This window comes from Salvelinus sp. IW2-2015, linkage group LG19 (genome assembly GCF_002910315.2).
Source record: "Salvelinus sp. IW2-2015 linkage group LG19, ASM291031v2, whole genome shotgun sequence".
In the NCBI taxonomy this organism is placed as follows: Eukaryota; Metazoa; Chordata; class Actinopteri; order Salmoniformes; family Salmonidae; genus Salvelinus; species Salvelinus sp. IW2-2015.
The window spans coordinates 9,972,378-9,995,852 of NC_036859.1; the positions used below are offsets into that span (position 1 = coordinate 9,972,378).

The 23,475-nt window shown below is 41.8% G+C and overlaps 1 protein-coding gene and 1 pseudogene across 2 annotated transcripts; both read right to left on the minus strand.

Moving 5' to 3' along the window:
• Positions 1 to 54: 54 nt before the first annotated feature.
• Positions 55 to 5,165, minus strand: LOC111979301 (uncharacterized). Of its 2 annotated transcripts, none has more exons than XM_024009759.2 (4): positions 4,817 to 5,165; positions 4,305 to 4,444; positions 4,056 to 4,140; positions 55 to 2,393 (listed from the first exon to the last, which is right to left on the minus strand). In XM_024009759.2, the coding sequence occupies exons 1-4, from the start codon at positions 5,145 to 5,147 to the stop codon at positions 1,408 to 1,410; spliced, it is 1,542 nt and encodes a 513-aa protein (XP_023865527.1). In that variant the 5' UTR covers positions 5,148 to 5,165; the 3' UTR covers positions 55 to 1,407. The 2 variants fall into 2 exon arrangements, with proteins under 2 accessions (XP_023865527.1, XP_023865526.1); XM_024009758.2 differs by having other exon boundaries at positions 4,766 to 5,164.
• Positions 5,166 to 5,263: 98 nt separating this feature from the next.
• Positions 5,264 to 21,393, minus strand: LOC111979308 (calsequestrin-1-like; annotated as a pseudogene).
• Between the last annotated feature and the right edge of the window lie 2,082 nt (positions 21,394 to 23,475).

Consider the following 23,475-nt stretch of genomic DNA (forward strand, 5'->3'; position numbering starts at 1 on the left):
CTATAAAATAAACTACAGTAACATACATGAACTTTTGTAACAAAAGAGACGAGATTCACACAACCAGACACTTCTGATGTGTCAATTTTTATAAGGCATTAGTGAAACCAATAATACAAGTGGTGTTTTTTTGCCAGACAAAAGGGCCAACCACAGTACATACCATAAAACAGACCTTTTCACGCAGATGCAGGGAATTACAGTGCATTAGGAAAGTATTCAGACCCCTGGACTTTTCCCACATGTTATGTTACAGCCTTATTCTAAAATGGATTAACGTTTTTTCCCCCCTCAATCTACACACAATACCACACAAGGACAAGCTGTCAGAGTGACCATCAGGTTCTTGGCCAAAATAATATATTTTTAATTGGAACACAGATAAGTGTTAAGGGTTAAAACAATTTTGTATTAAAAATAAAAGCCATGTAGTCATATTTGTAACATCTGCAGCAAATCACAAGCCAGAGAAATCAGCTTCAATCAAAAATGATATATGAAATAACTTCTCTCTACAGATAACATTCAAATGTATATTTGCAAAATTAAAGGCTGCATCATACTTCCCATTATTTTTATTTTAAACTAAGTCATGTGTCTTTAGATAAACTTCCCTGACGTCAACACAGGAAAAAGTAAGGAGGGTGTTTTCCTGACAAAAACAGCACTATGAACAAAGAGAAGAGACAGTTGCTGCATTACTATAGTATTTGGCATACTGGTTCAAGATAAAAGTATAAAACAAACATGCAAATTTAAGCCTACCTTTACAACTACTTACAAACCAAAATACACAAAGGAACAATCTGTTTGTATTTACTACAAAGTGAAAAGATGTATCATGAAAACAGATTGCTGTCTGAGAAAGACCTCAAACTAATCTCAGCCCTGGCCAATGTACAACACTATGTATTCTTCAAAGAGACATGCAACAGTTCCATGTCCCTTGTGTTTTGGCCAACGAAATACAGTGTAAAGACCTAGGGCCAGTTTCCAGACCCAGATTAAGCCTAGTCCAGCATGCTCAATAGAAAATCTCCATTTAAATAACTTTTTGGTTTAGGACTAGGCATAATCGATGTCTGGAAAAACATTATGGCTATTAATAACATCAGTGTCCACTAAAGCTTTACTCAGATGATCATTCTGGACAATCCAAACCTACGCAGGATGGTTGACTGCCTCATTTCAGATCTTTCCACTGTCCCCATCTTCCGTCATAATGGTTATTTACAATCATAGTATCTTTCAAAAACAACAAATGCTGAACGATAGGTTATAAATGAGGAATGGACATTTAGTAGTTTCAGTTAGAGGTAGATAAGCTTTGTAATGCGGCTTACACAACCAGCCGATAAAGGCTGCTAGGTGCTAATGCTTAGGCACAGCTCTCTGTCGGAAAGTGAGCTACTTCGCTGTCACTCCCAAGTGATCAACGCTGTGTTCCTCAAGGTTCCTGAGGATTCTGAAGCTCTTGGAGCAGAAGGAGCAGGTGAAAGGTCTCTCACCTGTGTGAAAGCGCAGGTGAGCCTTCAGATTGTCCCTAAGCCGGAAGCTTTTCCCACACTGGAGGCAGCTGTGAGGCTTGTCCCCCGTGTGGAACCTCTCATGCCTGCGGAGGCTTTTCCGCAGGGCGAACATCTTTGAGCACTGGTAGCATGAATAGGGCTTCTCCCCGTTGTGGAAGCGCTCGTGCCTCCTCAAGATCTTCCTGCGTTTGAACCTCTTCCCGCAGATCTTGCAGCCGTAAGAGCAGACCGGAGAGAGGACGCTTTGAAGCCGCCAGACCCCGTTCCCACACTGAGTGAAGCAGCACAGGCGCCGGCCTGTGTGGAGGCCCTGGTGGGTTTTGAGGTCCTTGGGCATGGGGAACCTCTTGCTGTTGTGACAGTTGCTCCCATTAGCCTTCTTCCCTTCAGAGTTCTTGTCTCCAGGCACCAAAAGCAGGTTCACCAGCAGCACCGAGCAGGCCCTCGTCAATTTGTGCTCCAGGGAGGTCTGGTCCAGCTTGAAATCCACCTTCTTCTTCATCATATGGTCCAGCTTGAAATCCACCTTCTTCCTCATCATCATCTGGTCCAATGCACCCATAGATGTCAACTTTCTCTTAGCCTGTTCAGGAGCCAAAGCCCCATCTGAGGAAGACGAGCTATAGGCGGTCTCCTTTGCGGTGCTGACACTGGCCTGCTGGGGCTCCACCTGGGTAGGCTTTTCTTTACAATTAGGCTGTGGTGTTGAATACTGCTCTTCTGCCTTTGGGACCATTTGGCAGATGACTTTAGTCACCCTTTCTGTGTTCATTCCGTTCTCTGATTCTGTCTTGAGGGTCTGGAGTTTCTGCTTAATTTGGGAGCTTTGAACAGTACCAGAGAGGTGGTTTGGATACACAGGGGCTAGAGGATAGAAAATAAAATAGTTGTTAGATGGTAACCTCAACCCTTTATAACAAATATACAGTGGGGAGAACAAGTATTTGATACACTGCCGATTTTGCAGGTTTTCCTACTTACAACGCATGTAGAGGTCTGTAATTTTTATCATAGGTACACTTCAACTGTGAGAGACGGAATCTAAAAAATCCAGAAAATCACATTGTATGATTTTTAAGTAATTCATTTGCATTTTATTGCATGACATAAGTATTTGATACATCAGAAAAGCAGATCTTAATATTTGGTACAGAAACCTCTGTTTGCAAATACACAGATCAAACGTTTCCTGTAGTTCTTGACCAGGTTTGCACACACTGCAGCAGGGATTTTGGCCCACTCCTCCATACAGACCTTCTCCAGATCCTTCAGGTTTCGGGGGCTGTCGCTTTCAGCTCCCTCCAAAGATAATCTATTGGGTTCAGGTCTGGGACTGGCTAGGCCACGCCAGGACCTTGAGATGCTTCTTACAGAGCCACTTCTTAGTTGCCCTGGCTCTGCGTTTCGGGTCGTTGTCATGCTGGAAGACCCAGCCACGACCCATCTTCAATGCTCTTACTGAGGGAAGGAGGTTGTTGGCCAAGATCTCGCGATACATGGCCCCATCCATCCTCCCCTCAATACGGTGCAGTCGTCCTGTCCCCTTTGCAGAAAAGCATCCCCAAAGAATGATGTTTCCACCTCCATGCTTCACGGTTGGGATGGTGTTCTTGGGTTGTACTCATCCTTCTTCTTCCTCCAAACACAGCGAGTGGAGTTTAGACCAAAAAGCTCTATTTTTGTCTCATCAGACCACATGACCTTCTCCCATTCCTCCTCTGGATCATCCAGATGGTCATTGGCAAACTTCAGACGGGCCTGGACATGCGCTGGCTTGAGCAGGGGGACCTTGCGTGCGCTGCAGGATTTAATCCATGACGGCGTAGTGTGTTACTAATGGTTTTTCTTGAGACTGTGGTCCCAGCTCTCTTCAGGTCTTTGACCAGGTCCTGCCATGTAGTTCTGGGCTAATCCCTCACCTTCCTCATGATCATTGATGCCCCACGAGGTGAGATCTTGCATGGAGCCCCGACCGAGAGTGATTGACCGTCATCTTGAACTTCTTCCATTTTCTAATAATTGCGCCAACAGTTGTTGCCTTCTCACCAAGCTGCTTGCCTATTGTCCTGTAGCCCATCCCAGCCTTGTGCAGGTCTACAATTTAACTCTGATGTCCTTACACAGCTCTCTGGTCTTGGCCATTGTGGAGAGGTTGGAGTCTGTTTGATTGAGTGTGTGGACAGGTGTCAGTTAATACAGGTAATGAGTGGAGAACAGGAGGCTTCTTAAAGAAAAACTAACAGGTCTGTGAGAGCCAGAATTCTTACTGGTTGGTAGGTGATCAAATACTTAATTCATGCAATAAAATGCAAATGAATTACTTAAAAATCATACAATGTGATTTTCTGGATTTTTGTTTTAGATTCCGTCTCTCACAGTTGAAGTGTACCTATGATAAAAATTACAGACCTCTACATGCTTTGTAAGTAGGAAAACCTGCAAAATCAGCAGTGTATCAAATACTTGTTCTCCCCACTGTATTTATGTATCTATAGCTTCACCGCCACCTAGAATTAATGTGTTTACTGGAATAGATAACTTGTTCTCCTTCTGGCTCAGTGGTTGTTGGGGATTCTGGTTCCAGACTGCTCCCCTTCACCATCTCCACATCCTGACAGATGGATGACAAGCCAAAAATATAACTACTTAGCTCTTGTAATACAGGTGTCAGCAACTCAAATTAGCCAACACTACAGGTCAAAAAGCCATGGGTTATTTTAACAAACACAAAATACATCTTATGGTTCACAAATCACATTAACCCCAAACACTGACCTTGTCTTCTAGAACATAGCACTTTAGGTCAGCAGGCTGATTAGCCTCCAGCAGGGTGATATGAAGTGCAGGACCCTCCTCCTCACTGCTCCTTTTCAAAGAACCACTGCTCAGCTTTGAGAAGGAGCACTGTTTTGGGGCTAGAGGGAATGGAAGGGGGGGAGAGCAAAGCACACAAACATTCCATTGGTTTGATCAGCACTGACATGAATAACAATGTAAAGATTAAATAAATCAGTAATTGTGCATAACTTTATTTTTTGCCTCAAATGTTGTTTGTTGACATTTTGTCAGTCATCTATATTTTGCAGTATCCTAATTGCTAGAACATGATTGTACTACTTGCTAGTTGCAACAAAGTATCCTGCAGCAAGATCCGTTTGATGAGATTGTAAACTATGTTTCACTGGGATCTTAACAGCAACAACGTTACAGTGTGATGAAGTAACACTTTCATATACCAGGTAACTCCTCATCCACTTGAACTCCGATACTGCGAAAACATTTCTTGCCTGACTTTTTGACAGAGTCCACCGTTTGCAGGATTTCATTTTGCTCTGTCCGCCCTTCAATGAGAACGGTGGTTCCTGTAGCTGGGAAGTGACACTCGAACAGTTTCGTTATTTCCACGACGGCCACTTTTGTAAGTGAATCCAAAACAGACACAATCTGGGTTTGAAAATTCACGTCGACCGACACAGACATGCTGACAGCTGTTAATGAGCGCACAGTTAAGAAAATGTTACAAATGTTGAAGCCAAAAAGCTTGTCACGAAAGTGAACTGTGTTTATATCAACCACATGGTAGGAGAAGCTAGGGGCGTGTCTCTGACGTTCCATCATCAATTTCGCTCAGCGGCTCGCGCCAAATTCACCTTATTTCCGGGAAATCGTGGTGCGTAATATGGTAATATGTTATCATGTCATATAAAATAAAATAATTCTAACAGTGAGACATATTTCTTTGATCTTTTATAGTTTTATGGTACAGTTTCAAAGCATGACAAATAATAGAAATGACTGTTTATTCTCTCTCGCACACAAGAGCACACATGCGCACAAGAATCCAGAACACTAGTCATTTTTGTATCTTTTTCCAAGCTGTCATTTATTTTAAGACTTTACAGTATGTTTAAGTTTTCTTGTTTAAAAAAATAGAATACTGTTGTTGTTATATTTCTTTATCAGTAGAAAACATCCATGTGATTTACAGCACTTTTCAGTGCACAAGAAGAAAAAAGCTAACCGCCCTTTTCAAGTAAAGTTACAATAATTTAACTGAGTAGGCTGGTATGACCTATGACCTGCAGGAAAAGCCGGCTTGCACCCTTGGATTTTACTGGGAGAGTTGGGAGAGGGGCGAACGTTTATTCCAGAGAAAATAAAACCCAAATAAAATACATCCAAACAACAAGTTTACAGATGGCCTTAGACTTAAAATGCATCAACAGAGTTAACCCTTCTATTTGTTTGAAATATAAAATCAGAAGCATTAGGTGTTTTTAGGTTAAGTGCTAGTGAATATCCAATAATTCAGTTGTGAAAATATTATTTTCTAAATCAATGTTTTATGTTTTCCCTTTTCATATTGTACGGATGGCAAAGTTACAGGTGTGAATAAAACATTTACTGGGACTGAGAAGTAGTGTATTTTATGAATTCAAAACAAAAGGAGTTTAGGATAGCTTGGGAAATGGAACAATCTTTTTGCAAGATGCTCTGAGTGAGGTTGTTGAAAACATGAAGATGTCCATATGAGTTTACAGATTTAACCTAATGACTTATTTCAACTGAGGACAAGTAAGATTTGAGGAAGGTGATGATGTTGATTGGCCAGATTATGTTATATTGGCCAGATTTATACATTGATGACATCAACAATTTACTCATCATCATCATCATCATCATCATCATCATCATCATCGTCGTCGTCGTCGTCCTCATCGTCGTCGTCCTCATCATCATCATCATCATCATCATCATCGTCGTCGTCGTCATCATCGTCGTCGTCGTCATCATCGTCATCATCATCGTCATCATCATCATCATCATCATCATCTGGATCAATTTCATCGGACAGAACATCTTCGATCCATTCCTCAAGCTCATCTGCGCTTGGCAGGTCGTCATCATCGTCGATTTCCATCCATACACTGTCAGCCTATAGAGATACACAAAGTAATTTGGTGCCAAAAATAGACAATTGGATTTTTTTTTATGCTAGTGGAACCACAAGGCTCCTCGTACATGACAATTTGGATCATAACAGGAACGTTACTCACATCTTCAACATCCACAACACCAATCTGGGGAGAGCCGAGGTCAATTCCAAAGGTCTTCTCCCAGTATGGGACAAGCTAATGAGGGAGGATAATATTCCAGGAAGAAAGCAACAGCAATCAGAATCTCATATCTTTGGATAGATGGATCTTATTGTATTGATAAGTGGCCAGCCATGACCATGATCTTACCAGGGGGAAATCATCTGGGTCAATCCAGACAATGCTGAGGTTGGGATTATCATTGTGCTCCTCTGCTACTTCCTTCAGGATTTCCAGAAACTCAAAACCATCTGGGAAGTCAAAGGTCAAGGGTTAAATGCAAATTAAGCCTTATGAAACCCCTCTTGCTGAAAATGGTTCCTTCCTCCTCTACCCAGTCCTATTGACTCATTAGTTGCTCCTTTGGTTCTGTACCTGGGTCGTCCTCCTCTGCGAACGCAATGATGTGCTCGCCATTGATGTCGTCCTCCTAAGAAAAGTATGCAAAGTGAGATGGGGAATATAAAATGCATCGAGCTGTCTGTTTAAACTACTAGCACACAGCTCGGACACCCATGCATACCCCACAAGACATGCCACCAGAGGTCTCTTCATAATCCCCAAGTCCAGAAAAGACTATGGGAGGCGCACAGTACTGCATACAGCCATGACTACATAGCACTCTATTCCACATCAGATAACTGATGCAAGCAGTATAATCAGATTTAAAAATCAAGATTAAAAATATACCTTATGGAACAGCGGGAACTGTGAAGAGACAAACAGGAAGGTACAGACACACGCATACGCACACAAGCGCTAGCACACGCACTTTACACACACATACAGTACATGTAGATATGTAGTGGTGTAATAATGTTATATGATGTACTGTTTAATATGTAATGTAAGTGCCTTAATATGTTTGGACCCAGGAAGAATTGCTGTTGTCTTGGCAGCAGCTAATGGGGATCCATGATAAATACATATAGTCTACCCACTGGCCACAGATGGAAACAACACTGATTCAACCTGTTTGTGCCCAGTGAGTACCTACAAGTATATTTCCATCAGTATCTGCACATTTAGGCCACAGAAATACTTAGCTTGATATCAATTACAATTGGGGAGGTATGCTTCCATTTTGTTTTGTAGGGTGATTTTTATGGGAATAGTTTGTATAGCTTACCCAGATCTCATACATGTTATCTGGTTCCATCTTCCTCATGGTTGGTCTGCAAAGAAATAGGACGCAATATATTTTTTATTGTTCATTGAGGAAGTTTACACTTTTAAAATTTGGGATTCTACTGCTTAGCATATTTTCTGTGTTTTCCCTTTCTGCAATGTACATGATTTCCAGTGCTCTATTTGTGACACACAATTTGTGTATGGGTTGGTGGTCGCTAGACTTGTTGCTGAATGTTATGGATTATTCTCCTATCGTTTGATAATGATTGACGCCAGAGCTACTGAAGGTACAAGGACCGAGGACACACTGTGATTCTGTAGCAGCTGGCAAAGTCACTGTCTTTTGTTTTGACTTCGGTACAAACCTCTCGGGTTGATGTTTAGAGAACATTTAGTACTGTCTCCAAGAGGCCCGTTAGACATTATCTCTGGAGGTGTCTCTCAGTTGCAACTGTTGATTTTGATCACCTGAAAATTCCCTTTACACCTAGTTATAGGGCCTGGCGTTTTTACAGGTCAAATCACACAGCCAGGACAAAATGCTTGGGTCTCCTCATCATACACTATATATTCAAAAGAAAGTGGACACCCCTTCAAATGAGTGGATTCGGTCATTTCAGCCACACCCGTTGCTGACAGGTGAATAAAATCGAGCACACAGCCATGCAATCTCCGACGGACTAATCTGGGTTTGGTGGATGCCAGGAAAAAGCTACCTGCCCCAATGCATAGTTCCAACTGTAAAATTTGGAGGAGGAATAATGGTCTGGGGCTGTTTTTTATTGTTCGGGCTAGGCCCCTTAGTTGCAGTGAAGGGAAATCTTAATGATACAGCATACAATGACATTCTAGATGATTCTGTGCTTCCAACTTTGTGGCAACAGTTTGGGGAAGGCGCTTTCCTGTTTCAGAATGACAATGCCCCAATGCACAAAGCGAGGTCCATACAGAAATGGTTTGTCGAGATCGGTGTGGAAGAACTTGACTGGCCTGCACAGGGCCCTGACCGCAACTCCTTCCAACACCTTTGGGATGTATCGGAAAGCCGACTACGAGCCAGGCCTAATCGACCAACATCAGTGCTCAACCTCACTAATGCTATTGTGGCAGAATGGAAGCAAGTCCCTGCAGCAATGTTCCAACATCTAGTGGATAGCCTTCACAGAAGAGTGGAGGCTGTTATAGCAGCAAGAGGGGGGACCAACTTCATATGAATGCCCATGATTCTGGAATGAGATGTTTGACGAGCAGGTGTCCACATACTTCTGGTCAAGTAGTGTATATTGTGCCATTCTGGCCACTGTGTTCATTAATCTCACCTGTCGTGATCCTCAATGTACGCAACAAGTTCCTCCTCTGTGTAGGGTTTTCCAGGGATGACTATGGGTTCATCTATGAAGGGCTCATAGAAGTCCACTTCATTCACCTTCAGGCCCAGATCTTTGGCAACCTGGAACACAGAGGATTGGTCAGAAAGAGCAATGGGCTACTTTTTGAGTAGAGTACAGCTCCGGTGTAATTTTTAGGATGTAGTTGTTAGTGGGTAGGTTGTTCACCTTGGGAGTGAATGTAGCAAAGAACTTGATGTGTGGATGGAACTCCTCAGCCGCGTCCACATAGGCCAAATAATCTGAAATGTTACAGGCATCTGTTAAAACCTTATTAAATATCTTAATAATTCCAATATTTACTTGACAAATACACTATAAATACATTGTTTTATCCATAAAATATTATACACATGAGCAGACTTATACCATACAGTAAAAACAATGCGAAATTACAATGTTAAAGGAATAGATTATAGATTCTTACGTTCAGACTTTTCACTCTTAAAGTAGCCCACCAGTTTGATGTCCTCCTCATTGTTGTGGAAACCTTTAACTTCCCCATCTTTCTCAATGATCTCAACTGGGTCTTCAAGAACCTAGAACAGAGTAAAAGAGAGATGCATGGTGGAGGGAGATAATGGTGAGGGGAAAGAGAAATAAACAGTACAGGATATATCAGTAGTGGACAAATAGTCTGTTTCTACAAATTGCAGCTAGGTAAAAGAGGGCATAACTGGGTGACATTATTCTCACGTACATCAAAGATGAACTCCACAATTGTGTCTGCAGCAAGCTCCCCATCGTACTCAATGATCTCGTCCTCGGTGAAGATATAGATGCTGTCGACCTCCTCCAGTCCTGAGGAGAAAACAGAAGTTCTACTCAGGGGTTACATATACCCTTAAATCCACTAGAGGTCAGGCTTTCTTATGGGCTGCCTTAGCACAGTGACACAAGGGGTGCATCTCAATAGTTTTGTGTCTTAAATTCGTTGTTTCCTTTCCTTCATCATCACGGAGATGAAATAATTAAAAAGGTGATGTCTCAGTGGGTGACGGGCGTCAACCATATTGCTTTCTCTTATAGTATGTTTCCTGATCGGTGCAGATGAAGGAGGCAAGACGCAGAGAGGAATCCACTTATGACTATTGAGATGCATCCTGTGAGACAGGTCAGGTAGTTTTAGTTTATTAGGTAGTTTTGTCCACCTGGTCAGTGGTGACGCTTAGATGGATCATGTTGAAAGATGATAACATTTCGTCATAACTGACATCAGAACCTTAAATAATCAAACCAATCTTGAATAAAGGTAATAGTGTCCATTTCAGTGTGTATTTACCTAGTTTCTTAGCAACAATACTGCCCTTCTTTTCATCAACAAGGCAGAATCCAATTTCCTCATCGTCAAGGTCGTCAAGGACCTGAGCTGCAAGCTGTGAAATAAGATAATATGTCATATAACTGAAGACATACAGTGGCACACTTAAGCCTGAGCAGGAATATCTTCTGTGCCATGTATGGACAACTTATAAGGACTTATGGGGAGTTTGTTTTCCAGGTTTATTTATCAGTGTTCTGTAAGGACATGTATATATGCATTCACTTCCACACCCTCAGTTTTGTGGGTTTGCTGGAGGGATAGGTGTTATACTCAGTTTACTGTGTACACACTAAAGTAAACAAAAATGTTGTTGTCTTCTCTTATGTCTTGTCTTATTTCACACATATTACCCTCCAGTTCCAACACCATAAAAGCCTGGGACTCAGAGCGCTGTCCGTGCACTTTCTAAATCTGTGTGAAACTTGACCGTTATGTCTGACAACCAGTTCAACCAATGATGTTGCCACATCTGTGGCATGCATACAGAGGGGGCGGGATAACAGTTCTGCAGACTGTGTTGGGGTAACTTGGTGTTTGGATAGCAACAGGTGCAACCCTGCTTTCACAGATCTCTCCTCACACTTCATAAAGGAGGTGCAGGCACCCAAACATACATACACAGACTGGCGTGAAGGACCATTTATCAGTGCTTCTGTTCAGTTACTTTTATTGCATATCAAAGTTCCATAACCAGGGATGTTCCTGTCATGTTCGACAGCATGGCAATGATAATAGCTGGCCTGGCACTGACTGTATGCCTATAGATCCTAGCCAGTAACCGCAGGATGCAAGCAATAGTGTCTTTTTATGCAGTTTGATATTATGTACCTGTTTAGAGAATCTTTAGTTCTGAGTAAATAGAAAAGAGTGGCCCAAATATCAGAGCTGAATTATTATAAAGTGTTATAATAGTATAATAGCAGACTGTCCCAGGAAAGTTGATTTTCAGTATCCACACTATTTACTTCTCAGATTAATAGGTTTTACCCTGTAGACACGTCCCACTGGGCACAAACTGGTTGAATCAACGTTGTTCCTATGTCATTTCAACAACAGAAACATATCTGATGACGTTGAATCAACGTGGAAAAGTCATCAACCTTTCACCCATCCTTTGACCTAAATCCAATGACATGGTTCGATTTTTGTTGTTGATTTCACATTAGTTGACCACTCAATCAAATATAAATCAAAACTAGACATTGAACTGACGTCTTTGCCCAGTGGGTTATCTGTCCATATTTGTCATGGGGAGGGGTATTCAAATGAAGAGGACCTAAGGGGGTCAGGGCCTAGATATGCCTGATAAACAGATTGAGGGCTAAACTCAGCTGAAGGCTTTTAGCCAAACAGATTACTACAGCTATATAAGGTTGCTGTGTGGGGCCATGAGTTGACAAGAGGACAGATTTCTTGCCTGACTGCAAGGGGAGAGTTTGCTTTATGACAAATCAGGGAAGGGATCTAAAAGAGCTGACATGCTCTCCTCTTCTATTCCCGTTGACTGACCTAGAGAACACTCTCTCTCTCAGCAATAGACCAAAACAGAGTGCACAGCACATTCGTTTCACATAATGTCATGACACTACTATCTAGCCTACAACACTATTCCGCATAGAGGGGAGTCAGGGCAAAAGATCCCAGGCCCAGCTAACAATGTTCTATCTACCCTATACATATAAAAGATACACAGCATACTAGTGATCAAACCAACAGCAATCCGAGTTGAATCTAGATGCTCCAGATTGAGTATGTACTCTGTAAGAAGCAACACAGCAGTATACAGTGCATTTGAAACATATTCAGACCCCTTGACATTTTCCACATTTTGTTACGTTACAACCTTATTCTAAAATTGATTAAATTGTTTTTTCCCCTCATCAATCTACACACAATACCACATAATGACAAATAAAAAACAGGTTTAGAAATGTTTGCAAACGTATAAGATAAAATAAACTGAAATATCACATTCACATAAGTATTCAGACCCTTTACTCAGTACTTTGTTGGCAGCGATTACAGCTTCGAGTCTTCTTGGGTATGACGCTACAAGCTTGGCACACCTGTATTTGGGGAGTTTCTCCCATTCTTCTCTGCAGATCCTCTCAAGCTCTGTCAGGTTGGATGGGGTGCGCCGCTGCACAACTATTTTCAAGTCTCTACAGAGATGTTCGATCGGGCTCTGGCTGGGCCACTCAAGGACATTCAGAGACTTGTCCTGAAGCAACTCCTGCGTTGTCTTGGCTGTGTGCTTAGGGTCGGTGTCCTGTTGGAAGGTGAACCTTTGCCACAGTTTGAGGTCATTAGCGCTCTGGAGCACTTTTTCATCAAGGAGCTCTTTGTACTTTGCTCCGTGCATCTTTCTCTCGATCCTGAATAGTCTCCCAGTTCCTGCCGCTGAAAAACATCCCCACAGCAAGATGCTGACACCACCATGCTTCACTGTAGGGATGGTGCCAGGTTTCCTCCAGACGTGACACTTGGCATTCAGGCCAAAGAGATCAATCTTGGTTACATCAGACAAGAGAATCCTGTTTCTCATGGTCTGAGAGTCCTTTAGGTACCTTTTGGCAAACTCGAAGTGGGCTGTCATGTGCCTTTTACTGAGGAGTGGCTTCCGTCTGGCCACTCTACCATAAAGGCCTGATTGGTGGAGTGCTGCCGAGATGGTTGTGCTTCTGGAAGGTTCTCCCATCTCCACAGAGGAACTCAGCAGCTCTGTCAGATTGACCATCGGGTTCTTGGTCACCTCCCTGACCAAGGCCCTTCGCCCCCGAATGCTCAGTTTGGCCGGGTGGCCAGCTCTAGGAAGAGTCTTGGTGGTTCCAAACTTCTTGCATTTAAGAATGATGGAGGCCATTGTGTTCTTGGGGACCTTCAATGGTGCAGAAATGTTTTGGTACACTTCCCCAGATCTATGCCTCGACACAATCCGGTCTCGGGGCTCTATGGCTAATTCCTTCGACCTCATGGCTTGGTTTTTGCTCTGACATGCACTGTCAACTGTGGGACCTTATAGAGAGATGTGTGCCTTTCCAAATCATGTCCAAGCAATTGAATTTACCACAGGTGGACTCCAATCAAGTTGTAGAAACATCTCAAGGATGATCAATGGAAACAGGATGCACCTGAGCTCCATTTTGAGTCTCATAGCAAACGGTCTGAATACTTATGTAAAAACCTGTTTTCACTTTGTCAATTTGCGGTATTGTTTGTCAATTGATGTGGAAAATCAATGATTTACTCCATTTTAGAATAAGGCTGTAACGTAAGAAAATGTGCAAAAAGGGAAGGGGTCTGAATACTCAGAACGCACTGTAGGATGCACAAACAGCCACAACAGCAGCACTATATAAATATAGACCCAAAGCCACACCGACCCAGGACTATTTTGGCAAGGTGCTGGTGACGCTCAAGTCTCTAGGATCTGCTGACAGTTACAGTAATGCAGCTGTCAGTCAGCCAGCCCAGTTAGCCGACACCGCAGTACTGGGGCCAAAACCTGCTGTACTGCTAGGCCTCAATGTCTATAACATAAAGAGGAAAGTGTGGGGGGGTGAACACGCATTCTCAGATGATGATTAACATATCATTAATCAAAACCCCCTGATGAGTAGACATATGTCTCACACGCACCTGCGTACATGCAAATACGCACGCAAATACACACACCCACACATGCACGTGTTCGTTTCCTGAAGTGTTTGTTTCCAACTGTGGCACCTTGTCATGGCACCAATTCCAAAAGGTGTTTTATATCTCCATCAGACTTTGCTCTATTTGTTGATTATTCCATCTCCTGTTGATTAAATGAGTCCAAGGAAAACAAAACCATACAACTCCTTAAGAGGCAACAGTCTCAAAATAGATTCTCCACCATCAGAGCTGTGTTGTGTTTCTCTTTCAGGGAGTTGTAGTCCAAAGTAGTCAAGTTGCAGTCCTATAAAGTTGGTCCATTTCTTTAACTAGGCAGAGCTGGATTTGAGAGCTCATGACAAAAGAAACCGGCAGGCTCTACGGTAGGCCCTGTATATCAGAAGTCCTTGTCAGCGCTGAGAGATACACTTCTTTAAAAAATGTACTGATTGCTTTATCACCAGTCAATATTTTATTTATATTTTTTTATTTAACCTTTATTTAACTAGGCAAGTCAGTTAAGAACAAATTATTATTTACAATGGCGGTCTACCCCGGCCAAACTCTAACCCGGACGACACTGGGCCAATTGTACACCGCCCTATGGGACTCTCAATCACAGCCGGGTGTGATACAGCCTGGAATCAAACCAGGGTCTGTAGTGACACCTCTAGCATTGAGATGCAGTGCCTTAGACCGCTGCGCCACACGGGAGTCCCATAACAGCCTTTTCTTCTCAGTTTCACACCATCCAGGGGGCCTATGGGTCTCACTGCTGAATGAGATAATGTTTCATGCCTCCTAACATGGTTATTTGAAATAAAGGTTGACATTTACTGTGGTGACAAAAATAATTAACAATGCACACATGCACACATTCTTGACATCCATATTGCTCAGATTAAGATTACTCCAACTGAAATTTGACTTCTGCTTTTAACCCAACCCCTCTGAAAGTGGACAGAACATTAGGAACACCTTCCTAATGTTGAGTTTCACCCCCTTTTGCCCTCAGAACAGCCTCAATTTGTCATGGCATGTACTCAACAAGGTGCCGAAAGCATTCCACAGGAATGATGGCCCATGTTGACTCCAATGCTTCCCACAGTTGTGTCAAGTTGGCTGGATGTCCTTTGGGTGGTAGACCATTCTTGATACACGCAAAAAACTGTTGAGTGTGAAAAACCCAGCAGCGTTGCAGTTCTTGACACACTCAAACCACTGCGCCTGGCACCTACTACCATACCCCGTTCAAAGGCACTTAAATATTTTGGTTTGCCCATTCACCCTGTAAATGGCAAGCATATTACAATCAATGTTTCAATTGTCTCAAGGCTTAAAATTCCTTCTTTAACCGGTCTCCTCCCCTTCAACTACACTTGATTTCTTTCACCTGGATTCACCTGGTCAGTCTATGTCATGGAAAATGCCGGTGTTCCTAATGTTTTGTACACACAGTGTACATATACATACATACATAGATAGACACTGTACATATACAGGTTGTGGAGAGGTGTGGTGGGGTGCCACACTGGGCTTCCAGGGAACTGTTGTTGTGGGCGGTTAAGTGCCTTGCTCAAGGGCACTGCAGCAGGCAATGGCATCAAAGTTTTGATACCAGCAACCCTCTGGTTGCCAACTCACTTCGTGACAGATTTTTCCCGTCAGACCCGGGATTTGAAATGGCAACCCTTCAGTTGCTAGACTACACGCCACCAACAGATGTGAGTGAATAAGGAATAGCTCCAAATATCTCACTGTACGTATAGACATTTTGGAGTTCTCTAACTGATTTACAATGGAGTGGTGAAGCCATGGAAATATAATTACTGATTTTATTTATTTGGGTGAAAGTCTATTTCTTTTTATGGAGGAACTGGACTCTGAAGCAGACCTACTGTGTAACTATCAGAGACTGTTGAAATGAGATGATGACATGGCAGGCCAGTTGTAAATCAAGGAGAGAAACAGGGCAGGTGCGTGTGTGATCTATGTAGTGAGGGGCGTACTTCAAAGAACAGGGTCACATAAAGAGACACACACTTACACTCACTCACACACACATGCACACACACATATCAACATAGAAATATGCCCATGTACACACATCTGGATCAACTCAACATACCAATATGTACAGAATATTCAGTAATGTACATTTCTGATAGATGTTAGGAAGAAGGAGATTATTTTTTGATGGATTGTAAATCAGATCAGCTGATGACTTGAGGTCCTGCTACTTCTGTCCATGTCATGTTTGAGACATAGACAGTTTGACCATTCCTCAAAGACATGCCCATCCATACCATTATCCCATTTAATCTAAGACCACAAAACCATGAGTCAGTCTTAAAACAATACATCTCAGGGACATTTCCAGCAACCAAGAGATTCCTGGATCAGCAGGTGGGTCAATATGCTACCCCCTACATTTCCCATCAGGCAGTAGCGCTCAATTGAAAATGTATAGTATCAGCTGATTATTCATTCCTGTTGCTATTAGTCCATGGCCCAGAGGGCCACATGTAACAAATTTGTCCATATTTTGCTATGATAGCCATGTGTCGGAGGTAGCTAAATGTGGCTATCACTGCATTATATGTTATGACCCCTATGCGGTTAGTTGGGCCAACAGGATTGAGGGTATGAAATGTAATTTTGTATTATCAGGGAACAATCTTCTCAATCCAAGGCAATTGACATGTTATTACCTTCATAAGGTATGAAACAATTGGAATGGTAATGACATATCTATGGGCCCACCTGGGGCGGGGGTGGGGTCAAATGTCATACATGTATTCATTTTGGGGAATATCGAGCCAGAATGGACAGTATTGAGATTTGCTCTATTATCACATGGTACCCTAGATGATAACTACACCAAATTACACACAGAACAAGGAGAGCCATTGTTGTTGTTTTTTAGGTTTATAGAGCCATCATAGATTTTGTCAATGATCAGTCCCAGGAGCCTATTTTCAAGATGGCCGCCATTCATTTCATTGGAAAGGAACTGCATTTTGGGGTGGCAGGTAGCCTAGTGGTTGCTGAATCGAATCCCCGAGCTGACAAGGTAAAAATCTGTTGCTCTGCCCCTGAACAAGGCAGTTAACCCACTGTTCCCCGGTAGGCCGTCATCGTAAAATAAGAGTTTGTTCTTAACTGACTTGCCTAGTTAATAAAAGGTAACATTTTGCATGGCCATAACTTAATGATTGATGTAATAAGACCAATAATGGCTTAAAATGTGTTACAGTGAGGATGTCCCAAGTATGTCAGTTAAATGTATTTAGCAAATTATTACCAGAATAGTGGTAAAAACATGTCAGAATTGCTGAGTTTATTATCCGTTTAAAATACATTAGATTAAAACACTTAGAAAATGTTCTAGAAGCATTCACTGATGTCTAATAATTAAAACAATACGCAATATGATTCTATAAATTGTGCTAACATCAAGAAATATGAGGTGAAACCTGCCCCGTACATTGCACCCTATATTAAATCCCATTGGAATGCATCACGTCCAGCAAAGACATACAGCTAAACCATTTTTGCAAAATGTGTACCAAACAATACATAAAGCTAGGAAAAGTCTAAACAATGATGCCTAGCTATTGCTAATTTAACCATAGGGTACACATTTTCCAATATGGCCGCCAACTAGCTCCATTGGTTTTAATTGGATTGGTCTGTCATTGCCACAATTCTTTCAATAATAGGTGGAATATGCCTAATGATAATAAAACATATATTATAGATATGCAGATAACACAACCAATTTAGCCAGGTTTGCTAAATATATAATATTTGTAAAATATTAGCAAAAAACACTATTCATGAGACCGTTTTGGTCAGTATTTGGTTTCCTAATTTATCTATATTTTATTTTCAAACAAAAAAAATGTGTCTATATTACTCTTAACAGGATCGTTCACTGGTTTGTAGTAATGATTATATATATAGGGTATGAAACACACATATACAGTACCAGTCAAATGTTTGGACACACCTACTCATTCAAGGGTTTTTCTTTATTTTTACATTGTAGAATAATAGTGAAGACACCAAAACTATAAAATAACACACATGGAATCATGTAGTAACCAAAAGTGTTAAACAAATCAAAAAATATTTTATGTTTGATATTCTTCAAAGTAGCCACCCATATGGACTTGGTCTTTTACCAAATAGAGCTATCTTCTGTTTACCATGCCTACCTTGTCACAAGACAACTAATTGGCTCAAAGAAGGAAAGAAATTCCACAAATTAACTTTTAACAAGGCACACCTATTAATTCAAATGCATTCCAGGTGACTACCTCATGTGGGAACTCCTTCAATACTTTTGGGAAAGCATTACAGGTGAAGCTGGTTGAGAGAATGCCAAGAGTGTGCAAAGCTGTCATCAAGGCAAAGGGTGGCTACTTTGAATAATAATAAAATGTAAAATAAAATGTAAAATATATTTTGATTTGTTTAACACTTTTTGGATACTACATGATTCCATGTGTTATTTCATAGTTGTCTTCACTATTATTCTACAATGTAGAAAATAGAAAAAATAAAGAACCCTTGAATGAGTAGGTGTGTCCAAACCTTTGACTGGTGCTGTATATAATTAAATATAGAATCTATGTCTTGAAACCTGTCATGTACACTGTATTCCGACATAACATTCTAACAAACTGCCTGATGAGGGCATCAACTTACATAGCTGGTGAAGTATTAAAGCCTTAGGTTTACAGCCTTTTATAGATGGTGTCTTGTTACACTATTTATGTAAAACATGTATATTGTAGTATAGGGTCTACTGAAATATGCATTATTAGTGGCTGCTGAGGGTTGTCGAGGGTATCAGCAATGGCCCAATTGCTAAAAAGCTGGATTTTATAATAATTTCTATTAAATTCGTCAACCAGCCACTGAACTAATGGCACTAAAGTGATTAGCTAACATAAAGTAAGCTCCAAAAAGTATTATTTTGTGCCCAATAAAAATGAATGGTAAATAAAGTATTGTGTCATTTTGGAATCACTTTAATTGTAAATAAGAATAGAATGTGTTTGTAAACACTTCTACATTAATGTGGATGCTAACCTGATTACGGATAATCTTAAATCAATTGTGAATAATGATGAGTGAGAAAGTGCACAAATACAGATGCACAAATATCATACATTATTTACCATTCATTTCTCTTGGGCACAAGATAATCTGAAACACAACTAAACCAAACAGCAAATGCACCCTACAAATGTGTAGAGTCACAAGCTTCATTTAGTGATTGTGTGTTATGAATATGGGACCAAATACTTAATTTTTTACTACTTTAAAACATATATAAGGGAATTTGTCCCAATACTTTTGGTCCGCTAAAATGTGGGGACTACTTACAGAAAGTTCGATTCTCGTGACATGGATGAAAATACCCTCAAAATAAAGCTGACAGTCTGCACTTCAACCCCATAGTCATTGTGTCATTTCAAATCTAACCTGAAGGTCAGAGAGCATCATTTTAAAATCTTGATGGTCAGGGACAGAAGAGATTAGAGATGATTGTGTTTACCTAAATATTTGTGTTAACTTGCTGGGACAACTCAACAAATGACAGTGCACACCTTTTATTTTAGCTGAGTACTGCTGAGTACTATTACAGGTGGCAACTATAAAACCAATACGCTACCAGATTTTGATCTGTCTGGCTTTGTAACATTGTTTCAATGATGTGCCAGTCTAGGTAAATCATTAGATCTGTTAGCAAAAATGTACCAAATTACATGGTTTTTAAGATGAGATCCACCCAATAGAATGTCATTGGTGTTTGACACAGTCGTTTTCAATAAGCATGTGAACATTCCTTTATCAGCAACTATATATATATATATATAGTGTGTGACAAACGAAAAAATATACTATTTTGGAGTGGCTATCATATATATATTTGATCAGGGGCTTGTGGGGAACAATTTAATACCATCAAACATTTGCCACCCCAGAGTGGACAAATGTTTCTGCAGGCCCATGGACTATATCTCATCTGCCTCTACCCATCTACCTTGATGACCAATTCAGCCTCTAAAAAGCCTTTAAAATGTAATGAACTTTGTCCAAATCAATTTAATAGTCTGACCCTTGCAACTGTTGCTTCTGATCTCTTGCCTTGAACATCTTAATTTCAATCATCATCATCATCATCTTTGTTGGGAAAATTGTCGCAAAGGTCACATTTGAGTTGTTATGCCCTTAACAACAACACTAGTTACCTGTCAATGCTGTCTGTATCCACCTAGCCCTTATTACACACTTCTTTCACAGTCGTTAATGCTTCAACGCATTGATCAATTATAGCAGAGATGGTGCATCCCTACCCAGGCACTGTGTCCCACTTCTACCTCCCAGTTACCCCTTCCCTTCCCTCTCCTCACCATCCCCTACCCAGTTGCCGGAGTCCTCCCAAATGCCTGACCCAGTCTTCCCAGCCCTCTGACCCAGTCCTCCAAGCCCCCTCACCAAGTCTTCCCAGTCCCCTGACCAAGTCCTCCCAGTCCCCTGACCAAGTCCTCCCAGCCCTCTGACCCAGTCCTCCAAGCCCCCTCACCAAGTCCTCCAGCCCCCTGATCCAGTCCTCCCAGTCCCCTGACCAAGTCCTCCCAGCCCCCTGACCAAGTCCTTCCAGCCCTCTGACCAAGTCCTCCCAGCCTCTGACCCTGTCTCCCAGCCCCCTGATCCAGTCTCCCAGTCCCTCTGACCTGTTTCCCAGCCCCTGACCAAGTCCTCCCAGCCCCCTGACCCAGCCTTCTAGCCACACAATTCGGTCCTCCCACTCTCCTGACCAAGTCCTCCCAGCCCCTGAACAGGTTCTTCAGTCCCTGACCCACTCTAGGGCCAGTTCCTCGATCTCAAACTGTTTCTGGGAAAGGTGTCTGTTCCAGGATGCTCATGGTAGTACAGAACCACCACATCATACTTCTTCATCACAGACTTGTAGTTCTTGGCAGTCAGCTCGATGACCCGGTCCGTGCCATCGTACTCAGGGAAGTCCAAACCCTCCTCACCCATGACGGTCCCCCGCAAGACAGAAGGACTGCCACAACCACCCAGCTCCAATTCATGTTTCCTTACTTATTTGGGAATTAATATAGTTTCAATGGTTAAAAAAAAGAATAAAAATAAATAATTTGATAAAAACGAGGAAGGACTTCCGATCCCCACCACCCAGAACAGAGCAAGACCAACTCCTGAGCCCCCTTATTAAAAACCTCTCACATGGGGAGCTGGAAACAGGGCAGAGTGAGCGAGAGGGGGTGGGCTTAATTCTGGATGTGGTGTGTGTGTGTGTGTGTGTGTGTGTGTGTGTGTGTGTGTGTGTGTGTGTGTGTGTGTGTGTGTGTGTGTGTGTGTGTGTGTGTGTGTGTGTGTGTGTGTGTGGTGGTGTAATAAGGTGGGAGGGGATTAGAGCGGCTGTTGAGGTGACAGGGCTGACGAGAGTAAGGGACCGATCCTGTATGCGTGCATGAGTGTGTGTGTGCGTGCGTGTGCCTGCATCTGCGTGTTTGTGTGGCAGGTTAAAAGTAGGTGGCATAAGAGGAGAGGAACAGACTCCCCCCCCCCCACCTCTTCTTCAGTAAAGAAGAGGATTGTGAAAGATGGAGAGTTTGAAAAAGAAAGAAGTGATTGAATGACAGTCCGCTACCTAGAGGGAGACAAATGAAGAGAGACTAGGAATGATGGGCAGGGGGATGGTCAGAGATAGTCCTGGAGATCAGAGACACTTTTCCCATATTTAGTTAAGATGGGCTCCGATCCTGGCTAAAAATAATAGATGTAGGACGATGAGGGTCATGTTGGCAGGGGTGCTGGTGTCCAGTTTGCTTCTCTTGGCACTGGCCCGGCACTACAATGTGGCACTAGGATACACAGGGACAGGGGTGAGGTAAGGGTGACGGTTTGGTGTCACTAGACATAAAGTACATAGGTCAGTTAGCCTGCCCTGGGGGCTATTAGTCTTGACTCAGTGATAACCAACAGATAGTTTTACTATGGTAAAAGCATTTTTATTTGTCTGTGCTCTGTGAATTTGTCGACTTGCAAGTGTCTGTGTGTGTGTGTGTGTGTGTTGCCTGTGAGATAAGTTTACAAATTGAAAGGGGAGAGGTGAGTTATAAATAAAAGTCTGCTACATGATCTCATACTAACTCCCCTCTCCCTACGTATTCAGTGGCAAGCAGTGCTAATTCCTATTTAGTCACCTCCGGCTCTTGTGGAGAGGAATATGAGGGGGAACGGAATGTAGAGATGGGGAATGTGTACTGTAAGGGGACAGGACGACAGGAGGAGTGTTGACTGGGATGCCAAGCATATCTGGTTGACTGTAGAAAATGAAGGCCGTTTGCTTAACCCATGGCCTGTTACGCTTCATTTGTCTCTGTGTTACTGTATCTGAGAGAAATAAAGGGAAAGGAGAATGTTATTTTTTGGGGGGGGGTCCTTTTAAAACTCACACAATATTGCTTTTGTAAGTATTGTGTATTTCAAACAACTGTTTAGCCTAATGTGTCCTCATTGGTGTAAGTTGTAGAGGAGAAAAACACAGCATTTCAGCAGCTACATGGTCCTTCTGTGATATCCACTGTGATTGATGTAAACTCATGCTACTGAAATGCATTGCCCACGTCTAGGCAACAGCAGCCTCTAGTGGCAGAAAATTATGTGCAGTAATTTGGAGCCAAGCAGTCTCCCTTAGTCTGGCAGACACCAAACTCGAAGTCTTCCTGATTTGATGTTGTAGGCACAAAGAGTTGATAATGAACGGGGCTTTGCTTCTTTTTTTTACTGATTGGTTCTCCTCTGTGTCTTTCTCACTCAAACACCCACACGGACAAGCACACACAGCCTCTGAGCTCCTCCCGCTTTCAATACAACTGTTGTTTTTTCAAATCCAAACAACGAGAGTTCACAACCCCCCTGAAAAAAATAAACGTTTGAGATAACCAATCAAAGTTGAGTAAATGTTTACGCGAATATTGCACCAACATTTTTATTTTTTATTAACAAATATCAACTAACAAAAGAGGAATAGTCAGACGCAAACAAGCATACAAACAAACTATTTACATTGTCAGGAATCCTAAACAAACAAATCATAATCATTAATAATACAACAAGTTTTAATTGCTTTTTTGTTTTTCATTTTAGTTAAAGTAGTACCATATTGTTTAAACTAATTTATAAAAGTTAGGTTTTGAATTAGACCATTTGCATTTGTGAATATGAAATTTACTTAGTATTATTAGCAGTTGAATTAAATATACTACATCTTTATCTATGTCAGAATTTCTGAAAATATTGCACCAACAAACTGACTC

Bases quoted from the DNA above. Each gene is read 5' to 3' on its own strand.
- LOC111979301 (XM_024009758.2), bottom strand. From the start codon at position 5,147: ATGATGGAACGTCAGAGACACGCCCCTAGCTTCTCCTACCATGTGGTT. The intron at 4,445-4,765 runs GTATATGAAAGT...CATTCCCTCTAG, and splicing joins AGTGGATGAGGAGTTACCTG to CCCCAAAACAGTGCTCCTTC. The intron at 2,394-4,055 runs GTAAACACATTA...TCTATCCTCTAG, and splicing joins AGAACAAGTTATCTATTCCA to CCCCTGTGTATCCAAACCAC.